Source organism: Drosophila pseudoobscura, chromosome X (genome assembly GCF_009870125.1).
Source record: "Drosophila pseudoobscura strain MV-25-SWS-2005 chromosome X, UCI_Dpse_MV25, whole genome shotgun sequence".
Lineage (NCBI taxonomy): Eukaryota > Metazoa > Arthropoda > Insecta > Diptera > Drosophilidae > Drosophila > Drosophila pseudoobscura.
Window position 1 is genome coordinate 48,619,121 of NC_046683.1, and position 16,599 is coordinate 48,635,719.

Consider the following 16,599-nt stretch of genomic DNA (forward strand, 5'->3'; position numbering starts at 1 on the left):
CAGGCCAGACCAGAGTTTTGTCCAGTTTCCAGTTTTGATTAATGATCAAAACGTCTGTGGCTGTGTTCTGCTTTAATTACCGCAGCAATTAGCAGCTGAAGCCGAAGCCGAAGCCAAAGCTGCCACGCAACAGAGATCTGCTGCTGCCTGCCTGCCACAATTTGTCATAGCAGCATCTCCTCCAAAAAATCTCCAATCTCTAACGATCTTCTCCGCTATTTTTCCACTCTTTTGCAGACTATGCCCCCGAAGAGCCCACGAATCGTCCAGCCCCAAGTCTAACTCCCGTCTCGAGGTAAGTTCCACACACAGCTGCGCTGCAAGTGCTGCAACTGTGCCTCTCTTTTTTTGGCTCTGCCCGACAACCCTGGCCCGGGTCTGGCTTTGGCCAGCGAGCGCTTGCGCTCCACCTGGCAACCTTCACTAAAGTCTCTAAAAAAAAAAGCTGAAGCTGAAACGCATTTTGAATTTAATGCGTGCGTCGAGGACACCGCAGCAGCAGCGATTCCGATTGCCGGTAGGGGGGGTGGGGAGGAGGCGGTCTCCAAAGAGGGGGAGGGAGATCGATCATGTGTGTGCGACTGCTGCGACTGCCACAAGCAATGGGTGATGCGATGGCCACGCTGCACAGTGATGGGAACGTGACTTCTCGCGCGGAAGGCATTGCCAGGCGGCACTAGGAGTGGGCGAAGCTAAAGGCATTGCCAGGTGGCATTAAGAGGGAGAGAAACGATGGCATGGTATTGCCAGCTGCTATTAAGAGCCAGAGAGAAGCTTAGGCATTGCCCTCTTCCGTTAAGAGCAAGAATTACGAGGAAGCTGAGGGCATTACCGTCTCCCACTAAAACAGAGCCTGTCTTACCCTCTCGCGTGACTCTCGTGTCACTCTGCCGTACCCAATGCTGCTTTTGGGGAGGCACAGCTGCCATTGAGAGGGAGTGAAGCTGAAGCTGAAGCTGAAGCTCAGGCTCAGTCTCAGGCTCTCTGCCATTGAAAGTGAATGAAGCCTGAGCATTCTCGACAGATTGCCAAGTTTTTGTCATAAAAAAAAAAGCAAAAAACTGCAGCTAAATGAATCTCTGGCCACTTTTCGAAGATTAATTGCTAGCGACAGTCGCCACAGAGACAACGACAGACAGACAGCGACGGCGACTGCGCCTGCGACTGTAGATTGGAGTCTGAGGCAGCTCTTGGCCAGAGACCAGACCATAAAAATCGGCAGCCACATTAACATGACGTCAACGACAACGAATACGAATACGAATACGACTGTGAGTACGACTGCGAGTACGAGTACGAGGTACAACTCAATCGGGGCGACCTTTGGCGACCACTTTGGGGACGGGACGGGCCGGGCCAGTGGCGATTAAGGCCAGAAAAGCTCTCGCGGATTTTTTATTTGTATTTTTCATTTCTCGGGAGATTTCTTTTGACACGCCCCAAAAAATACAAAAATACACAAATAAATAAAAATAAAACTGCGGTTTGCCGTGCGCTTTCGGTGTCATCACATATTCGTTTTATTTTTTCTTGATTTCTTGATTTTTTGAGTTTTGGATTTTGATTTTTACTCTTTTTGGGGAGTGTGTGGTGTGTGGTGTGGTGTGGTGCTGGCGCTTTATTCATAAATCCATCAGCTGCATATGAAATGTAGCTTAATTAACAAAAAAGAGCCCGTCTCGATGGGCAGAAGAAGAAAAGGCCACTGCGACACCCAGTCGTAGAGCAGTTCCATTCATTCATTCGTTCATTGAACAACGCGAGTGTCTTGTTTTATGTGTCTGCCACACAAATCTTCTTGAATATCGCCCCATAATTGAGTTGGCAAACGAATCGGTTCACTCGGCCCCATCGCCAGCCCCATCGCCAGCCCCCCGAAGCGATTCGAAACGGTAAATATCCAGCTGAAAGAAAGGAACGGGTCATAAACAAACGAATCAAATTACGAGACGAGGCAAACGAAATCAATTAACACCTGCTGCAGATGATGTGGATTGTGGAGTGTGGATTGTGGTGGACGGTGTATGGTGGCCCCCAGTCATCGATCAATCGGTGACACGAGCTGCATAAATTATCTCCAGTGTCCAGTGTCCATCGTCCAGCGTCCAGCGTCCAGTGTCCATCGTCCAGTGTCCGCTTTCTAGACTTCACTGTTGGCAGGCCGCTCTTTCCAGTGTTCACTGTCCGCCACAGCATAATTGTGTGTGTTCTTTGTTGAAGGGGGGGGAATTAGCATATCAAACGAAGCATAATTGCACGATAATCGACCACAAAAAACCAGAAAAACGTAAGAAAATCAAAGCTCAAACAAATAATTAATGGCCTTTGAAGGGGCTTCGCAGCGGCTTCGAGACACCCCATGGAGAAGTCTTTCTGCCAAAGAAAACGTATTTCAAGGAAACGGTTCACCCAAAAGAAGAGAAAAAGCCTCTCTGTCTCTAAGAAATTCCAATGAAATGGAAGCTTATTCTAAATATAATACATGCCTTCATGCTATTTGGGGGAGTACTCGCTGAAGTCTCTATGGAAACCACATAAATAATCACTTCACTGCTTTCGATGCTCTGCCATTGAAGGAAGTATCCAAAGAAAATCATAGCTTCCTCCTTGTTATGGGTAGATCCACCCAGAGAGACACGTTCTTGCCTTCTTCTGGACATCCTCTTATCTGTTATCCCTGGCACCCTCTTGCTCTGTCTCGCCCAGAGACAACCCCAACGAATTTCGTGGACTTTGGCGCGTTTTGCATGCGTTTCTTGACGCCTGACGCTCGCCGAAAGGCGGCTGCCTGCTCCTCCGCTCTACATTCCCAGTCCCTGTGTATTCTCCCCGATCCCCGATCCCCGATCTGCTGGACTGGACTCTTGGACTCTTTCGATCGTATAATGCAAAGTGACAGCAACGGCTTGTAGGCAATCAAAATGCGAGCCAAAACACGCGCAAAGTTTTCAATTGCAGGTTGTTGTTTTTTTTTATAGTGTCGTTGTTTCGGTTTTCCCCTTGCCGCAGGTTGCTGCAACTTGTTGTTGTGGTTGTTGCATACTCCACCTGGCAGCAACGAGGCAAATTGAAAGAACTTGTTGCAGTCAACGCGGTTCAAAAATTGAATGCTTTGCACTTGCATTTTTGCGGTCACACACAGAGCAGCACCACAACCAGAGGCACCACCAGAGGGGGGACTTCGACTCCGACTTCGACTCCGACTTGGACTTGGACTGGCGAGTGCACTTTCGGTGGTTACAACTATTGATTACATGCCACGGCAACACACAGCTCACATTACGCCACACAAAATGCGGGTGTTGCACGCCTCCAGTCTGCAGTCTGCAGTCTGGAGTCTCCATTCTGCCACTCTGCCACTCTGGCATTCTGCAGTCTCCTTGGAGGCTCTCTCTCGCTCTCTCACTTGTAATTAATGCGGGAGCCTGCGCTGACATTTTGAGAAATTTATTGCTGCAAGTGGATTTATAGTCTGCGACATTTTATAGGCTGCAACCACAGAGGTACACAGAGGTACACAGAGGTTGCACCGAGAAGGAGAGGATCCCGTGCGATCCCTCCAGGATCCTTCCTTAATGCTCATCATGTGTGCGCGCGCGCATATATAATTTGTGCCTGGCTACCCGATAATGATCGGCCTTTCGGCATAATAAATTTTACACAGAAACAACTGAAACAACAGAAACAACACGGGGGAAAAACGTTAAGAAACTTTCAACTTGTTTTTGCGGCAGGCAAAGGCAAAGGCCGAGGCAAAGGCTGGCTGTAGGTTGGCGTCTTGCCCCAATGTATCTGCCGCTTGCAATCTATATTAATTTTTATATACAGGAGACGAGGAGACGAGGAGGCGACGTCTTTCAGGGAATGGGTCACGCCGCCACAGCCGCCGCATGCACTTTCATAAATGCCAAAAATTTCACCTGCTTTCACAAAAAGATGATTAAAAATAAATACTCCTCGTATGCAGTCCGTTCCGCGATCCCTTTCCGCCGGGCCCGCGCTCGCGAGAGATATCTTCAAAGTGCAGCCCAGTGGATCGGTGGATCGCTGGATCGGAGTCTGAGAACGAATCCCTCCGCCCCAAAAACTTGCTTGATATACGATAATTTCGTTCTGATAATGTGATGGACAGAAGGCTAAGAAAGGGAATGGGAATGGAGTGGAGTGGAATGAAGTGGAATGGGGGATTCCAGTGGAGGATCTGGATGTTTGACCCACTTTGAAAGATCCACTCCACTCCCGAGGCGACTCCCAGTGCGTGAGTGTTGAGGCCCACAGAAAGCGTTTAAGGCTAATTGCAAAAGATCGCTTTTGACTGATAAACGATGGAGCAATCGAGCAATGGAGTGAAGGGTGAAGGTGAAGGAGGAGTAGGCGGACGAAAGGGTTTCGCGTCTCTCTCCCTCTCTCTCGCTCTCTGGCGCTGACCCCAAACCCCAAAACCCCAACAAAAACAAATACGAAAGCGCGCTCGTGCTTAATGATGATTGCTGTGAGACTGCGGCCCTAGAGGTTAAAAATTAAATAATTTCCAAGTTGGAGTCGAAGTTTTTAGCCCAAAAACTGATGCCCAAGCCAAGTCTAAGTCTATGGCTAAAATGGCAGGCGTTTCAGCCATTCATTTTTGACCATACCGTACCGTACCGTACCGTACCGTACCGTACGTTGGCCATATATAATTAGCATGAAATGAGCGTCAGGGATCTTTCGCTCTTGGCGCTTTTTGGCTTCGTTTTGTGGCCGGGCCCGGGCTGTGCTGACCATTCTTCAGAGCTCCGCTGCGGAGCCACACATCTTTATGTTAATTCAGCAATTAAGCAGCAAATCGTGTGCCTAATTATGATAAACTCTTGCAGCGAGCTAGTGGAAACATCACTGTTTTGAGAAGGAAGTGCCACAAAGCGAAGATTCATCCCACTCACATCACATTCGGAGTGGCAGAACAGAACAGAAACAGAGACAGCAACAGAGACAGGGACAGAGATAGAACCCGTTTCGTTCTCTGTGTTGCCCTTGGAGGAGGCGCCTCGCCTCGCCTTGCCTTTCCTCCTCTTGCATTCGGTTGGGTTTGCCGATAAAGCGGCAATGGTTTAATTTAGCTGCAAGGAACAGCAGCGGCAGCAGCAGCAGCAGATGACGACAGGATCGTTGGGCCCACTGTTGGGCCTACGTGGCGTGGAGTGTGTGCAACGTGCAACAGAAGCAGCACCAGCAGCAGCAGCAGCAGCAGAGGGGCACTAGCAGCAAAACAAATGTGTCTGTATATCGCTGGCTAAATTGACTTTGATCACGCGATCGCCCTCTGGAAGAAGAGCCTGGACTCTGGGTATCGGGCGCGGCCTTTTGTGGCGTCCTCAAACGGAAGTATGCTAAGCAACTTGTTGCTGCCACATGCCCCCTATGCAACGGGCAGCAGTAGGAGCAGCTGAAGGTGTATATTGCAAAAATAATTACATTTGATTGTAAAAGGCCCAGGCGTCTGCGTTTCTAGTAGGAGACCAGCGACCAGGGACTAGACGGCCACTTGGACCGACTCGAAGTGGAGGCAGAAGCAAGAGGCATGCCAGAGAAAAATGTGCAACATGATTGCAGTTTACAGCCGCAACAGCAGCAGCAGCAGCAGCAGAGGGAGCAGCACCCAGCACCCAGTGGCAGTGGCAGTGGCAGGCAGCAAAAACCAACAGATAAAATGCATTTACAATTGAATTTGAATGTAATTTTATTTAAGCTGCGGTCAGCCAGGGGCCGCTTGCTGCATGCTGCATGCTGCATGTGTGCTGTTGCAGTGTTGCTCCTTTGGCACGGGAGCAACAATTGGCCAAGAGGCAAGGCAGGAAATTGCCATTATCTGGCATTATCCACTTGGTCAACGGTAGCGGCAGCGGCAGCAGCGTAGGTTGCAGCAGCCCCAATCCGTGGGGCAGTCAATCCGATCTCTCAGATCAGAGGCCTCTCGTCTTAATTAATGATCCCAGTCCCCGCAGTGGAGCAGCAGTGGCAGCAGCAGCAACTAATTAGCATATCGTTAGCTCGCATATTGACGTCAAATTTGGTTCGGGCCGCAATTCGCAGTCGTTTTCAAAATTACAGTGATCATTTTAATTGCAGTGCGCCAGACGCCGGCCACTGGACTCAGATGTGTATGTGGTCTCCAATTCAAATAAATAGCAACAAACAGCAACAGTGGCAGTGGCAGTGGCAGGGGCCGGGCAGTAGTTCATATAATAAATGAGATTTTCATTTGACAGATTGCCAGAGGTTTATGCAGCGTAGAAATACACGAAAAAAGAACACAAGAAGATCTATTCCTTCTCCAAAAGGAATTCCCACTTACAGATGATATTTGCAGCAAAAAGTACTAAGATATTCCTCATTCTTGTGTGGACATTATCTGCTTGTAGTCTCCCAGTGAACAGGAGGCAAGATCTGCCAACGAATGCTATATCCTCGCCTATATATAGGAGCTCCGCATAAACTCTGCATTCCAGATACCAGGAAAAACAATTAAGAGTCAGCTTTTCCACTCAATTGGCAGCTTTTCTTGTGTTGCCAGCGAATTGTGAGTGAGTGGGGAGGCGGCACCAGCAGCAGCAAGCAACATGTTGCCGCTGTCATTGGTTGCACAAAGCCAAAAAGAGATAGATATAGAGAGAGAGAGAGGCAGAGAGAAAAGTGATTGTTGTAGGCGTATTTTATAAAGAGACTTTTCAGTGTTTAGTTTAGGTTTTTTCCTCTTTCTCTCTCTCCATTCATTATTATCGTATCTTCCCCCACCTCCTCCTCCTCCACCACCTCCTCCACCCCCGATGGAGCCACTGTTTGTTGTTGTTTCTGTCGCTGTCGCCCCCTGGTGGGGGGCTCTAAGCAAATGGCGTTTTATTTTATTAGCCATATTTGTGCCTGGTCATGCTTTGTTTGCTTTCCACTTGCAATGGAAGCTCCCTTTCCCTCTCTCCCTCTCCCTCTCCCTCTCTCTCTCTCTCTCTCTCTGTCTCTGGCTCTGTCTACAGGCTGTCTCTCTGCTGTCCATTATCAATGCATATCACGTTGAATGCTGATGTTTATGATGTCGTTTATTGCAGGCAAAGACAAGTCCGAGAAGTAAAGAGAGTGAAGTGTGGCTTAAATGGCGTCAGAGACATTTGCCAGATTAATGGCCACAGCAGTCGTCCCGCTGGAGTGCGGAGAGTGTGGAGTGTGGGGATTGCAGTCGAGTGTGCACTGTACAGTGTAATCCAGCGCGAGAGTCTGCTGGTAGGGGCAGGGGTAGGGGGGCGTGTCAGCACCAACAATTTGTTTACATTTTAATTTCTGCAATTTTGTTTGGTTAACTTTGTGTGTCGTCGGATGAGAGGGAGGACGGCGACGCCATGCCACAAGAGCCACATGGACACATGGACACATGCCTACGAGGCTTATCGCGGCGTCGCGGCTACGGCTACCCCATGTTTGTCTGCGGGGAAAGGGGCTGCCGGGGGGGGACACGACACTCCTCTGCACTCCATTGCTCCCAATGCTAAAACTTCATCAGGTTTCCACTGTTTCCCCGGCTTGCACGGTTTTCCCTGTGTGTTTAATAAGCATGACAAATGCTATGCAAATACAGTGGCAACTCTGTCCGGGGGTACAGTCTGCACTCTGTCAGGGCTGCCAGCGATTCTGTGCGAAAAGTCTAAGGAAAATGAAAAGGTTTTCTTGCATAACGGAGTGCCAAGTCCTGAAGCTGCCAGGGTTGCCACTGGTGTACGCTCTTAGCCAGAGTTGCTTCGGCCAGTACACGGTAATGGTGACAATTTTTGTTGTCATCGCTTGGCCATGAATCATATTTCCCTGGCATTGCATTTTCAGTCTTCAGTTTTCCCGCTTTGCTGTTTTTTTCTTCTGTTTTTTGTCCAGTGCGAACAAAGCCGCGACAGCAAATCTGAGGCTGAGGCCCGGGGCTGGTTTTTTGCTGCCTCTGCTGCTAGTGCTGCTGCTGGTGCTGCTTCTGTGGCCATTGTGTGAGCGCCATTTAGTGGCATTACCGGCGCTGCTTCCTCATTCCCTCAGAGCGGCGGCTCAGCGGCGGCTCATTGTTTAGCGCAATTAAGCAAGTGTCCGCTGCACCATTTCGCACTTGCGTTGGCACTTATTTCAGATCTCATTTACGGGGCATACGACACGATACGACACGCCGTTGTTCCGTTCCACTTTGCCAAACATTTGCTTACAAGCATGTTTCGCTGTCCGATCTTTGGGGTTCGCTCGCTCGTTCGCTCTCTCGCTAGCTCGCTCACTCGCTGTTTGTTGGCGACAAATCCACGGGCGAGCGACTTGTTAGCGCCATGTTTTACTCGATCTGCAAACGATTCCATCTGGAGATTTCCCTTAATTCACCATTCCACCAACGCCTGGAGGCACGGCACTCAATCCGCCACTTGCGGCATGAAATTAACACTTCATTTAGGATCATTTCACACCAAATCTCTCCATCTTTGACTCCTGGCAGCCATTCTCCTTCGTTCTACCCATTATGCAATATTTCACACAAACGAAAGGAGCCCAAACCGGCGGCATAATATCGAAGATAGGCATACCCTTTCCTTTGTTTTATCCGCCATAACCCATAGAAGATCATAGATGCTCTGAAAACAGATCAGCGATGCAGGCTGGCTGCTGATCCTTCCTTGAGGTCGTTCTTCTTCGTTCCTCTACTGTTCCAAGTGAATGTACTGTGCCTTCTTTAAAGAGTATACAATCTTCTATAGATCTCTATATGCGTATGTGTATGTAAATGCAGTTAAACTTTTGCCAGGCCATAAATCAAAAATCTCGACAACTTCTTCCCTTCCTATCTCCCTCTCTCTCGCTCTCTCTCTCTTTCTTCCCACCATTCGTACCAATCCAATTCCCGATTTCGCGTGCTAACAAGACCCGAAAGGCAGCGGCGTAGCGAAGAGAGAACTTTCAGTGGCGTGAAAATTTATGTTTTTTATATTTTTATGAGTAAAAGGAGCGTAGAACAGAAGAAAAAGAGGAAAAAAAAACAAAAGATGGAAAGGCGAAAGGCGAAAGAGGGGGGAAAAAAATGTACTGGGTGTAAAGTTTTCTCTTTTTCGTAGTGTAGTGTGGTTGTAGTGTAGTGCAGTGTAGTTGTCAGCATTGCGCTGTTTAATTACCCTAATTAAGAATATTAATTGCCCTTCGGGTGACCCTGTTCCAGGAAATAGAACATGAATTATGATACTCGCAAGCGGAAAAACTTTCTGGCCGTTTTTGCCAATTAAAGTTGGAAAATCGAAAAAGTTCAGAAAGGGAAAACTTTAAAGCAGAGTCGAGTCGAGTCCAGGACAAAGGACAAAGGACACGGACACGGGCACGCACTCCATTAAGCACACACACACATGGGCGATATGCGACAACAATAACAACAGCAATCGCAGGCCACTAACGTGGCACGGGGCACAAGCGTGAGGGCATCAGGGCATGTGGCATGTGGCATGGGGCAGTAGTGAGGACAGGACAGGACAGAAGAGGACAGTGGACTGGTGGACACAGGTGTCCATGTCGGGGTGGCGGACCCATCAACACCTCCAACCTCTCCACAAACACAGGAGACCACCGTATCCGTATCCGTAGCCGTAGCCGTATCCGTACTCTTTTCATTTTCTCAACACGTAAAGCAAACACGTGACCGTTAAGGACATGGACACGCCGTCTCCTCCGCATGGACTCGACTCCCTCTCCCCCTCTCCCTCCCCCTCCTTCGCTCTTGTAGTTGTAGGCGCAAATTGCAAACAGAAGGACAGCCAGGAAGGACGACGACAACGTACCCCATAAACTGACGGCTTATGGCAGACAGAGCACAAAGCTCCAGCTCCAGCTACAGCTCCAGCTCCAGTTCCAGTTCCAGCTCCTCTTCTCTGCTCTTCTCTTGGGGCAGACAGCAGGCGGCAGGGGCGGCGGCTGGGGTGGCGGTGGCGTGCGTGTGTGCACAATATTCATATATCACAAGGATAAGCGCAATGCAGCAAACGTCCTTCCAGACGTGCTGTCGCTCCGGTGCCTTGTGCCTTTGCGGGGCTACTGCCGCTGCCACTGCCACTGCCGCTGCCACTGCCAACTGCTTTGCGAGGCATGTGGCATGTACCATGTAGCATGTGTGTCTGTGTGTGTGTGGTAACTTTTAATTATTTGCGAATGTTGGCGCCAGACGGCGATGTGCGATGTGGCGATGTGGCGATGCGATGCTGACTTGTCCTGTCCCCTTCATTGATTTCTGTTTGCCTGCTTTCCGCTGCTGACCAAAAGGAGCGCCGCAGCGCCGCTTAGAGGGAGGCGCCCAGGACACGGATTCGGACTCCCTCCTGCAGCCACACAATCGGTGCCTGCCCCCCCGGTCAAGGCAGCAGCGTCAACGTCTACGGGCACAGGCAGTGGCAGCCTCATAAACTTTGAGCGCCATAAAATCTGCTGGCAGTGCAATAAAAATTCCCACAGCGGGAGAGTTTGGAGATTGGAGACAGGACGGACGGCCGAACCAACGGACGGACGGACACGTTTTGGCTCCCTTCTACGGCTCCGACTCCGACTCCCGGAGAAACGCATAAAACTAACGCAGCGTAAACGCCGCCGTTGTCATCTGTCTCCTCGTTACTCGTTCGTTGGTTCGTTCCTTTTTTTTGGCAGCTTCAGCACAAAAATTTATCTTATTTATTTGTTCGACTGTTGGACTGTTGGACTGCTGGACTGTTTGACTGAAGGCCAAAGACTCAGCTCCACTGCACTCCCTCCACCACACGCCCGATGAACGCCAAAGCCACAGCCAAAAGAAATTGCTGCATTTTGATGCTTGACTGATTGCCAGTCAGGCCATCCATGGGGTTCAACATTTATATTTTGTGAGATTTCCCTAACCTAACCTCCCAATCAGCTGGCAGTGATGCGTGGGCGCCTACCGCCTGATCTGGCAACGCCCTGCGGCGTGTAGAGGTGTAGACTTTCGGCCAGAAAGGGAGGCGAGGCGGCCAGTCCGTGTAGAGTTGGGGTGGGTGCTAGAGCAGTGCCACTAGCTTTTGTTCTGCCAGAAAGAGCAATTCGTGACTGCAAAACGATAGAACCACAAGTTTTCTTTGCCGTGAACTTTGATATTCGACACAAAAACTCCCGTTTCTTTGCTGATTTTCCCATTTTGTGAAGTTATCACCTCGAATGTTGGTACGTATCTCTTTAAATGGACAAAAGTGCCAAGTCTGAGGAGAGTATTCTGTTTTGATGCGGAAATGTGTGCGCCTGTGCGGCAGACAAACGCCAAGCGTGCCGCACACGCGCACGCACACCGCCACACACTCGCACAAGCCTCGAGTATGAGAAAATTGTGTGAAATTTGGTCAAAAAATTGAGGAAAAACCTGTGAAAATATCATCGCAGCTTTTAGGAGGTTTTTGTGTGTGTGTAGGTGTATTTGCAAAGCCAGAAAGTGTGAAATTTGGCCAAAAGATTGTTGAAAATCCGAAGAAAACTTGGGCAAATAATTAGTGAAAAATATTTAAGAGGTTCGAGTGTTTGTTGGCAAGAGTTTTGGTACGAAAAATGTCTTACATGTGCGCGATTTTGGCATCTACAGGCCTAAGAAAATATTATTATAATTATATTTAAAAGAAACCAATAAAAATAATGAAATTATTCCTAAAATCTCATCTCTTCTCCTCTCCTTTTTTTTGCAGTCAATTCGAGTTCATCAGTGCGCCCGCAAGAGCCCTCGTCCGCACAAGATTAACGAGCGGCGCCACGTGTGCAGCCCCTTTTTGTGGCAGCAGACCGCTGAACGCGATCGCGGCAAGCAGCAGCCGCAGCAGCAGCAGCAGCCGACGACGACGACGACGATTCCACAAAAAGTTGACCTCATGACGATGGCAGAAGGCACCGACCCCATGGGGCATCATCATCACGCCGCCGGCACACACAATCCGCACTACCATGCCCCCCATCCCCATCACCATCCGCACCAGCCGCACCACCATCCGCCGGGGCCGCCGCCACCGCACCACCAGCAGCAGCACCAGTACCATCCCCATGTCTACCCGCCGCCCCCGGTGGCGGCTGCAGCGGCCCACTCCCACTATGCGGCACAGCTGCAGCAGGGGTATCCGCATCCCCACGGGGGCATGGGCATGCCGCTGGCCTTGAGCCTGCACCAGCAGGCGGCGGCAGCGGCCGCCGCGGCGGCTGTGGCAAGTGCCGAGCAGCAGAACAACAACAACAACCAGCCGTGCGTCGTCAACAACAACATTGCGGCGTCGTGGAAGCAGCGCAAGCGGAAGCGCCTCTCGGCGGTGCTCGACCAGCTGCACCACAACCACAACGACACCATCGAGAGGAGCAGCAGTCGCAGTCGCAGCCGCAGTCGCAGCCGCAGTCCCCAGAGTCCCTCGCCACAGGCTCAGGCACAGGCACAGCCGCAAAGCAATGGCTTGGCCGCCTGCAAGACGGAGCCCATGGAGGAGGACGAGGCAGCGGAGGATCACGAGGAGCAGGAGTCCCGCGGTGAGGAGGAGTTGGAGGAGGAGGAGGATGACTCCATGGAGCAGCAGGAGCAGCGGGAGCAGGAGGAGGCTAAGTACATCAAGAGCGAGCACACAGCCAGCGATGGCGAGGAGGAAGCGGCTTCCGCGGAGGACATCTCTGGCGAGGATCTGGAGCTGTCGCACAGCGACGACAACGACGGCAACGACAGTCCTCGCATCAGCATGAGTCCGTTGCAACTGCAGGCTGCTGCTGCCTCCGCCTCCGCCTCCGCCGCCGGGGCTGGTGCTGACGCTGATGCCGCTTCTGGAGCGGCTGCGCCACAGCAGGTCCCCAAGGAGAATCCACTCCATGTGGAAATCAAGACTGAGATCCCCAATCCGTACGATCGCTACTTTCCCATCCACTCGCCGCTGTTCGGCTACTATCTGCACACCACGTACTTGAACGAGGTGTTCCGGCGGCGCCACGATCTCTACCCCTCCCCGCTGCAGCACACGCCCTCGTCCATTGCCTCCGAGACGGAGACATCGCCCCCGGGAGGAGGGGATCGCAAGGGTCTGGGCAACCCGAGCGCCAGCCAGATGCTGCCACACGCTCTCCTGGCGAACGCCTCGCCACCGCCGTCGCTGCCATCGCCGCCGCGCAGCGAATCGTCAGTGCCCACTGGCGGGGCAAGCAAAGCCACCACCGCCACGAAGACGACGCGCAGCCCCAAGCCCCCAACCGAGAAGAAGAAACGGGGAGCCGCCGCCGACAAGAAGAAGCCCATGCCGCCGCCCCAGGAGCGTCCGCTCGATCTGTGCGTCCGCAGTGAAACGGAGATCAAGAAGTACAAATCCTCGTCCTCCGGCGGTGGCAATGCCTCGCCGCCGAGCGCCTCGATGATGCCACCGCCTGCTGCATCGTCCTCGGCCGCATCGATGAGTGCCGCCAGCAGTCTGGAGAGCATGAATGCGCTGTCGCCAGCCTCCAGCAGCCACTCGGGGCACACGCCCATCTCCGCCACCGCCAGCCATGCCGCCCCGCCATCATCGAACCAGCAGCAGCAAATGTCGCCGTACGCCAGCGCCATGTCAGCGGCCCATGCAGCAGCGGCGGCGGCAGCAGCGGCCATGATCAAGATGGAGATGCATCCCCATCCGCACCAGCATTCGCATTCGCACTCGCACTCGCTCCACCCGCACCACATGCACCACCAGCAGCACCCGCACTCGCACTCGCACCACTCGTCGACGGTGGGCGTGCCCGTGATCAAGGGGGATGTGGCGTCCCCCACCACCAAGGAGACGGTGGCATGGCGCTACAATCTGGACGTGTCGCCCGTCGTGGAGGAGATGCCGCCCGGCTCGGATGTGGCATACGTGTGCCCCACCTGCGGACAGATGTTCTCGCTGCACGACCGCTTGGCCAAGCACATGGCCTCGCGCCACAAGTCGCGCAATCCCGCCAACGACATTGCCAAAGCGTACTCCTGCGACGTGTGCCACAGATCCTTTGCGCGCTCCGATATGCTCACGCGCCACATGCGGCTGCACACGGGCGTGAAGCCGTACACGTGCAAGGTCTGCGGGCAGGTGTTCTCCCGCTCCGATCACCTGTCCACCCACCAGCGGACCCACACGGGGGAGAAGCCATACAAGTGCCCCCAGTGCCCCTATGCGGCATGCCGCAGGGACATGATCACGCGCCACATGCGCACCCACACGCGGTACGAGTCGCGGGGCGGCGACAGGGGTGGCAATGGTCGCGAGAGCCGCGAAGGTCGTGCCAACATGGAGGAGCCCCCGCAGGAGTCGCCCCTTCCGCTGATGGACATGAAAATGAACATGAACATGGGCATGGGCATGGGTATGGGCATGGGCATGGGCCTCAATATGGGGGGCCACGGTCTCTCGCCCATGAACATGAGTCTCCTGCAGGAGGAGCTGCTGCAAAAGTCATCCGCCCAGGCAGGACTGAGCCTCGGCGGCCCCATGCCCATGGTGGTAAAGACGGAGAGCGCCTAACAGCGGCGGCTGTACCTACAGTATGCGGCAGCCTCGAGGCAGTTCATGACCTTCTAAGACGGGGGGGAAAACCGTTCTTATTTTTTTTTTGATTTTTTTTTTTGATTACCGGAAATCTCTGCGAAGACTGAGGAAAACCTAATTACTACCTACAGTTTAAAGATATAGAATTACGATCCCTAAAACAGACACAAACACACACAGACACAAGGGAGAACGAAAACGAAGATAAAGAGATCTTAAGATAGAGAGAGAGAGGGAAAGAGAGGAGCGGAGAGGAGAGGAGAGAAGAGGAGAGGAGACCTACCACCCACCACCCAACGTATTAGCGATTAAAAACTATGATTCTACTACTAGTTCTTAGCGTCTTAAAACTATGATTCTAGTTCTAGTTCTTAGCGCGTAGCATGTGGCAGAGAGCCAGAGAGCCAGATAGCCAGATAGCGAGTGTCGGTGGCATCTTCGTGCGGATACAGCTAGCAAATTCCATGTTCCACAAAAACACTTAGGCTTAAGATACACTTCGGGGGTCATCCTCCTCCAGCATTTTCTTGTAAGGAAACATTTTTGAAATTATTAAGCAACGAAATGACTACGAAAATCACTCGCTACAACGAAACGGAGCTATAGGGTATACATATAGGGTATCTACGGGGTCTCAACGCAAAACGCAAAACGCTAAACGCACCACGCACAAAAAGGCATTAGTTTATAACTCTTAAAACTTTAGTTTTAATTTTAATCTTAATTTTAGAATTCCCTTAATTTATTTATATCTTAAAAACTCAACAGCAAACAACAATTTCGTATTAATTTATATTTAATTTTTTTTTTTTATTATATTTAATTATAAAAACAAATTTTTTTTTTAAACAAAAGACAAAGAATTCTCCCAAGGGCACAAAAACAAAAAACACATTTCCATTTTTCTATTTGAAAAAATTCTTTGAAATACAAATTGAAAAAATTAATTTCCTTTTTTTTTTGTTCAACAAAAATGATTTAAAAATTTATTACTTTATTCCAATACTTTTTTTGTTTTCATGAAATGAAATTAAAAACAAACAAAAAACATAACAAAATAAAAATAAAAAAAAACACCTTTAAGTTTTCTATTTCCCCCCTCTCCTTGAAGGGGAACCCCCTTTTTGGGTTCGTTTTCAACGTTGAAGTTTTTCGTTATTTATTATTGGAAGCGCCCTCGCCCGCGATTATTGATGGATTAATTGATTATTAGTTTGTACCACTTAGAATGTTTAAATAAATTATTAACTTATGTTATATTAGTTATTCTAGTTATCGGTTATGAATATTATTACGATTAGCGATTAGTTCCACAAACGTTTTTCACATAAATAAAAGAAACTAAAAAGAAAAAGTCTACCCCCGAGAGGGGGATACAAATGGCATACAAAACAGAAACAAAATCACATTTGAATTATTATTTCAATTTCCAATTACATTTCCATTCAATTATTATTTTTTTTCAGATTTTCCTCTTTCTTTTCCCTCAGTTTGGAGTGCTTTATTTTCTTTGAACAGTCGGCTCAGTCTTTGATTTTGCGATGGCACTTCTAAGATACATTATATGCAAATATATCTTCTTTGATTTTTGAAAGTTTTTGCCAAAGTTTGAGCCAAAAATAGTGGCGTATTTTTGTTGATTTTCAGAATTGAATTGTGCACCATTTCCCCCTGTTTGTGGCACGAAAACATGCATCACTCCGAGCACTCAACACCCGCGAATCGTTTCAGATTGAACCATGAAGATATATATGTTATATACACGTATTCCTTGCATATTTCCCTACATATTTTTGCTCGGTTTTTCCTTTGTCCTGTTTGGGTTTTCCCTTCGTGGGAAAACACAAATCATTTCAACACTCGCGACTTCTTGGGTTTCTATTTTCACTATTTTCTATGATTTTGTATTTTTCCTGATATTCCCTTGCCGCTTTTCGGATAAACAATATTTTCCAGCTTTTCTTTCTTTATTTTCGTTTGCCCTAAAGTTTTTGCGGTTGGAGCCTTAGGAGCCTTAAGGGCCTTAGAGCCGGAGACGGAGCCGGAAACTGGCTTACAAGCT

General features: G+C 50.0%; 1 protein-coding gene and 1 long non-coding RNA gene across 2 annotated transcripts in view; one reads left to right on the forward strand and one right to left on the reverse strand.

Moving 5' to 3' along the window:
- Positions 1 to 1,564: 1,564 nt before the first annotated feature.
- Positions 1,565 to 16,599, reverse strand: part of LOC117184580 (uncharacterized) — a 78,865-nt gene continuing 63,830 nt past the window's right edge. Inside the window, exons 2-3 of the long non-coding RNA XR_004469987.1 lie at positions 1,976 to 2,209; positions 1,565 to 1,904 (exon numbers count right to left, since the gene is read on the reverse strand). This is a non-coding gene — a long non-coding RNA (uncharacterized lncRNA). The remainder of the gene's footprint in view (positions 1,905 to 1,975; positions 2,210 to 16,599) is intronic.
- klu (zinc finger protein klumpfuss) lies at positions 11,049 to 15,105 on the forward strand. Its single transcript, XM_002134942.3, has 2 exons — positions 11,049 to 11,196; positions 11,706 to 15,105. The coding sequence occupies exons 1-2, from the start codon at positions 11,191 to 11,193 to the stop codon at positions 14,511 to 14,513; spliced, it is 2,814 nt and encodes a 937-aa protein (XP_002134978.3). The 5' UTR covers positions 11,049 to 11,190; the 3' UTR covers positions 14,514 to 15,105.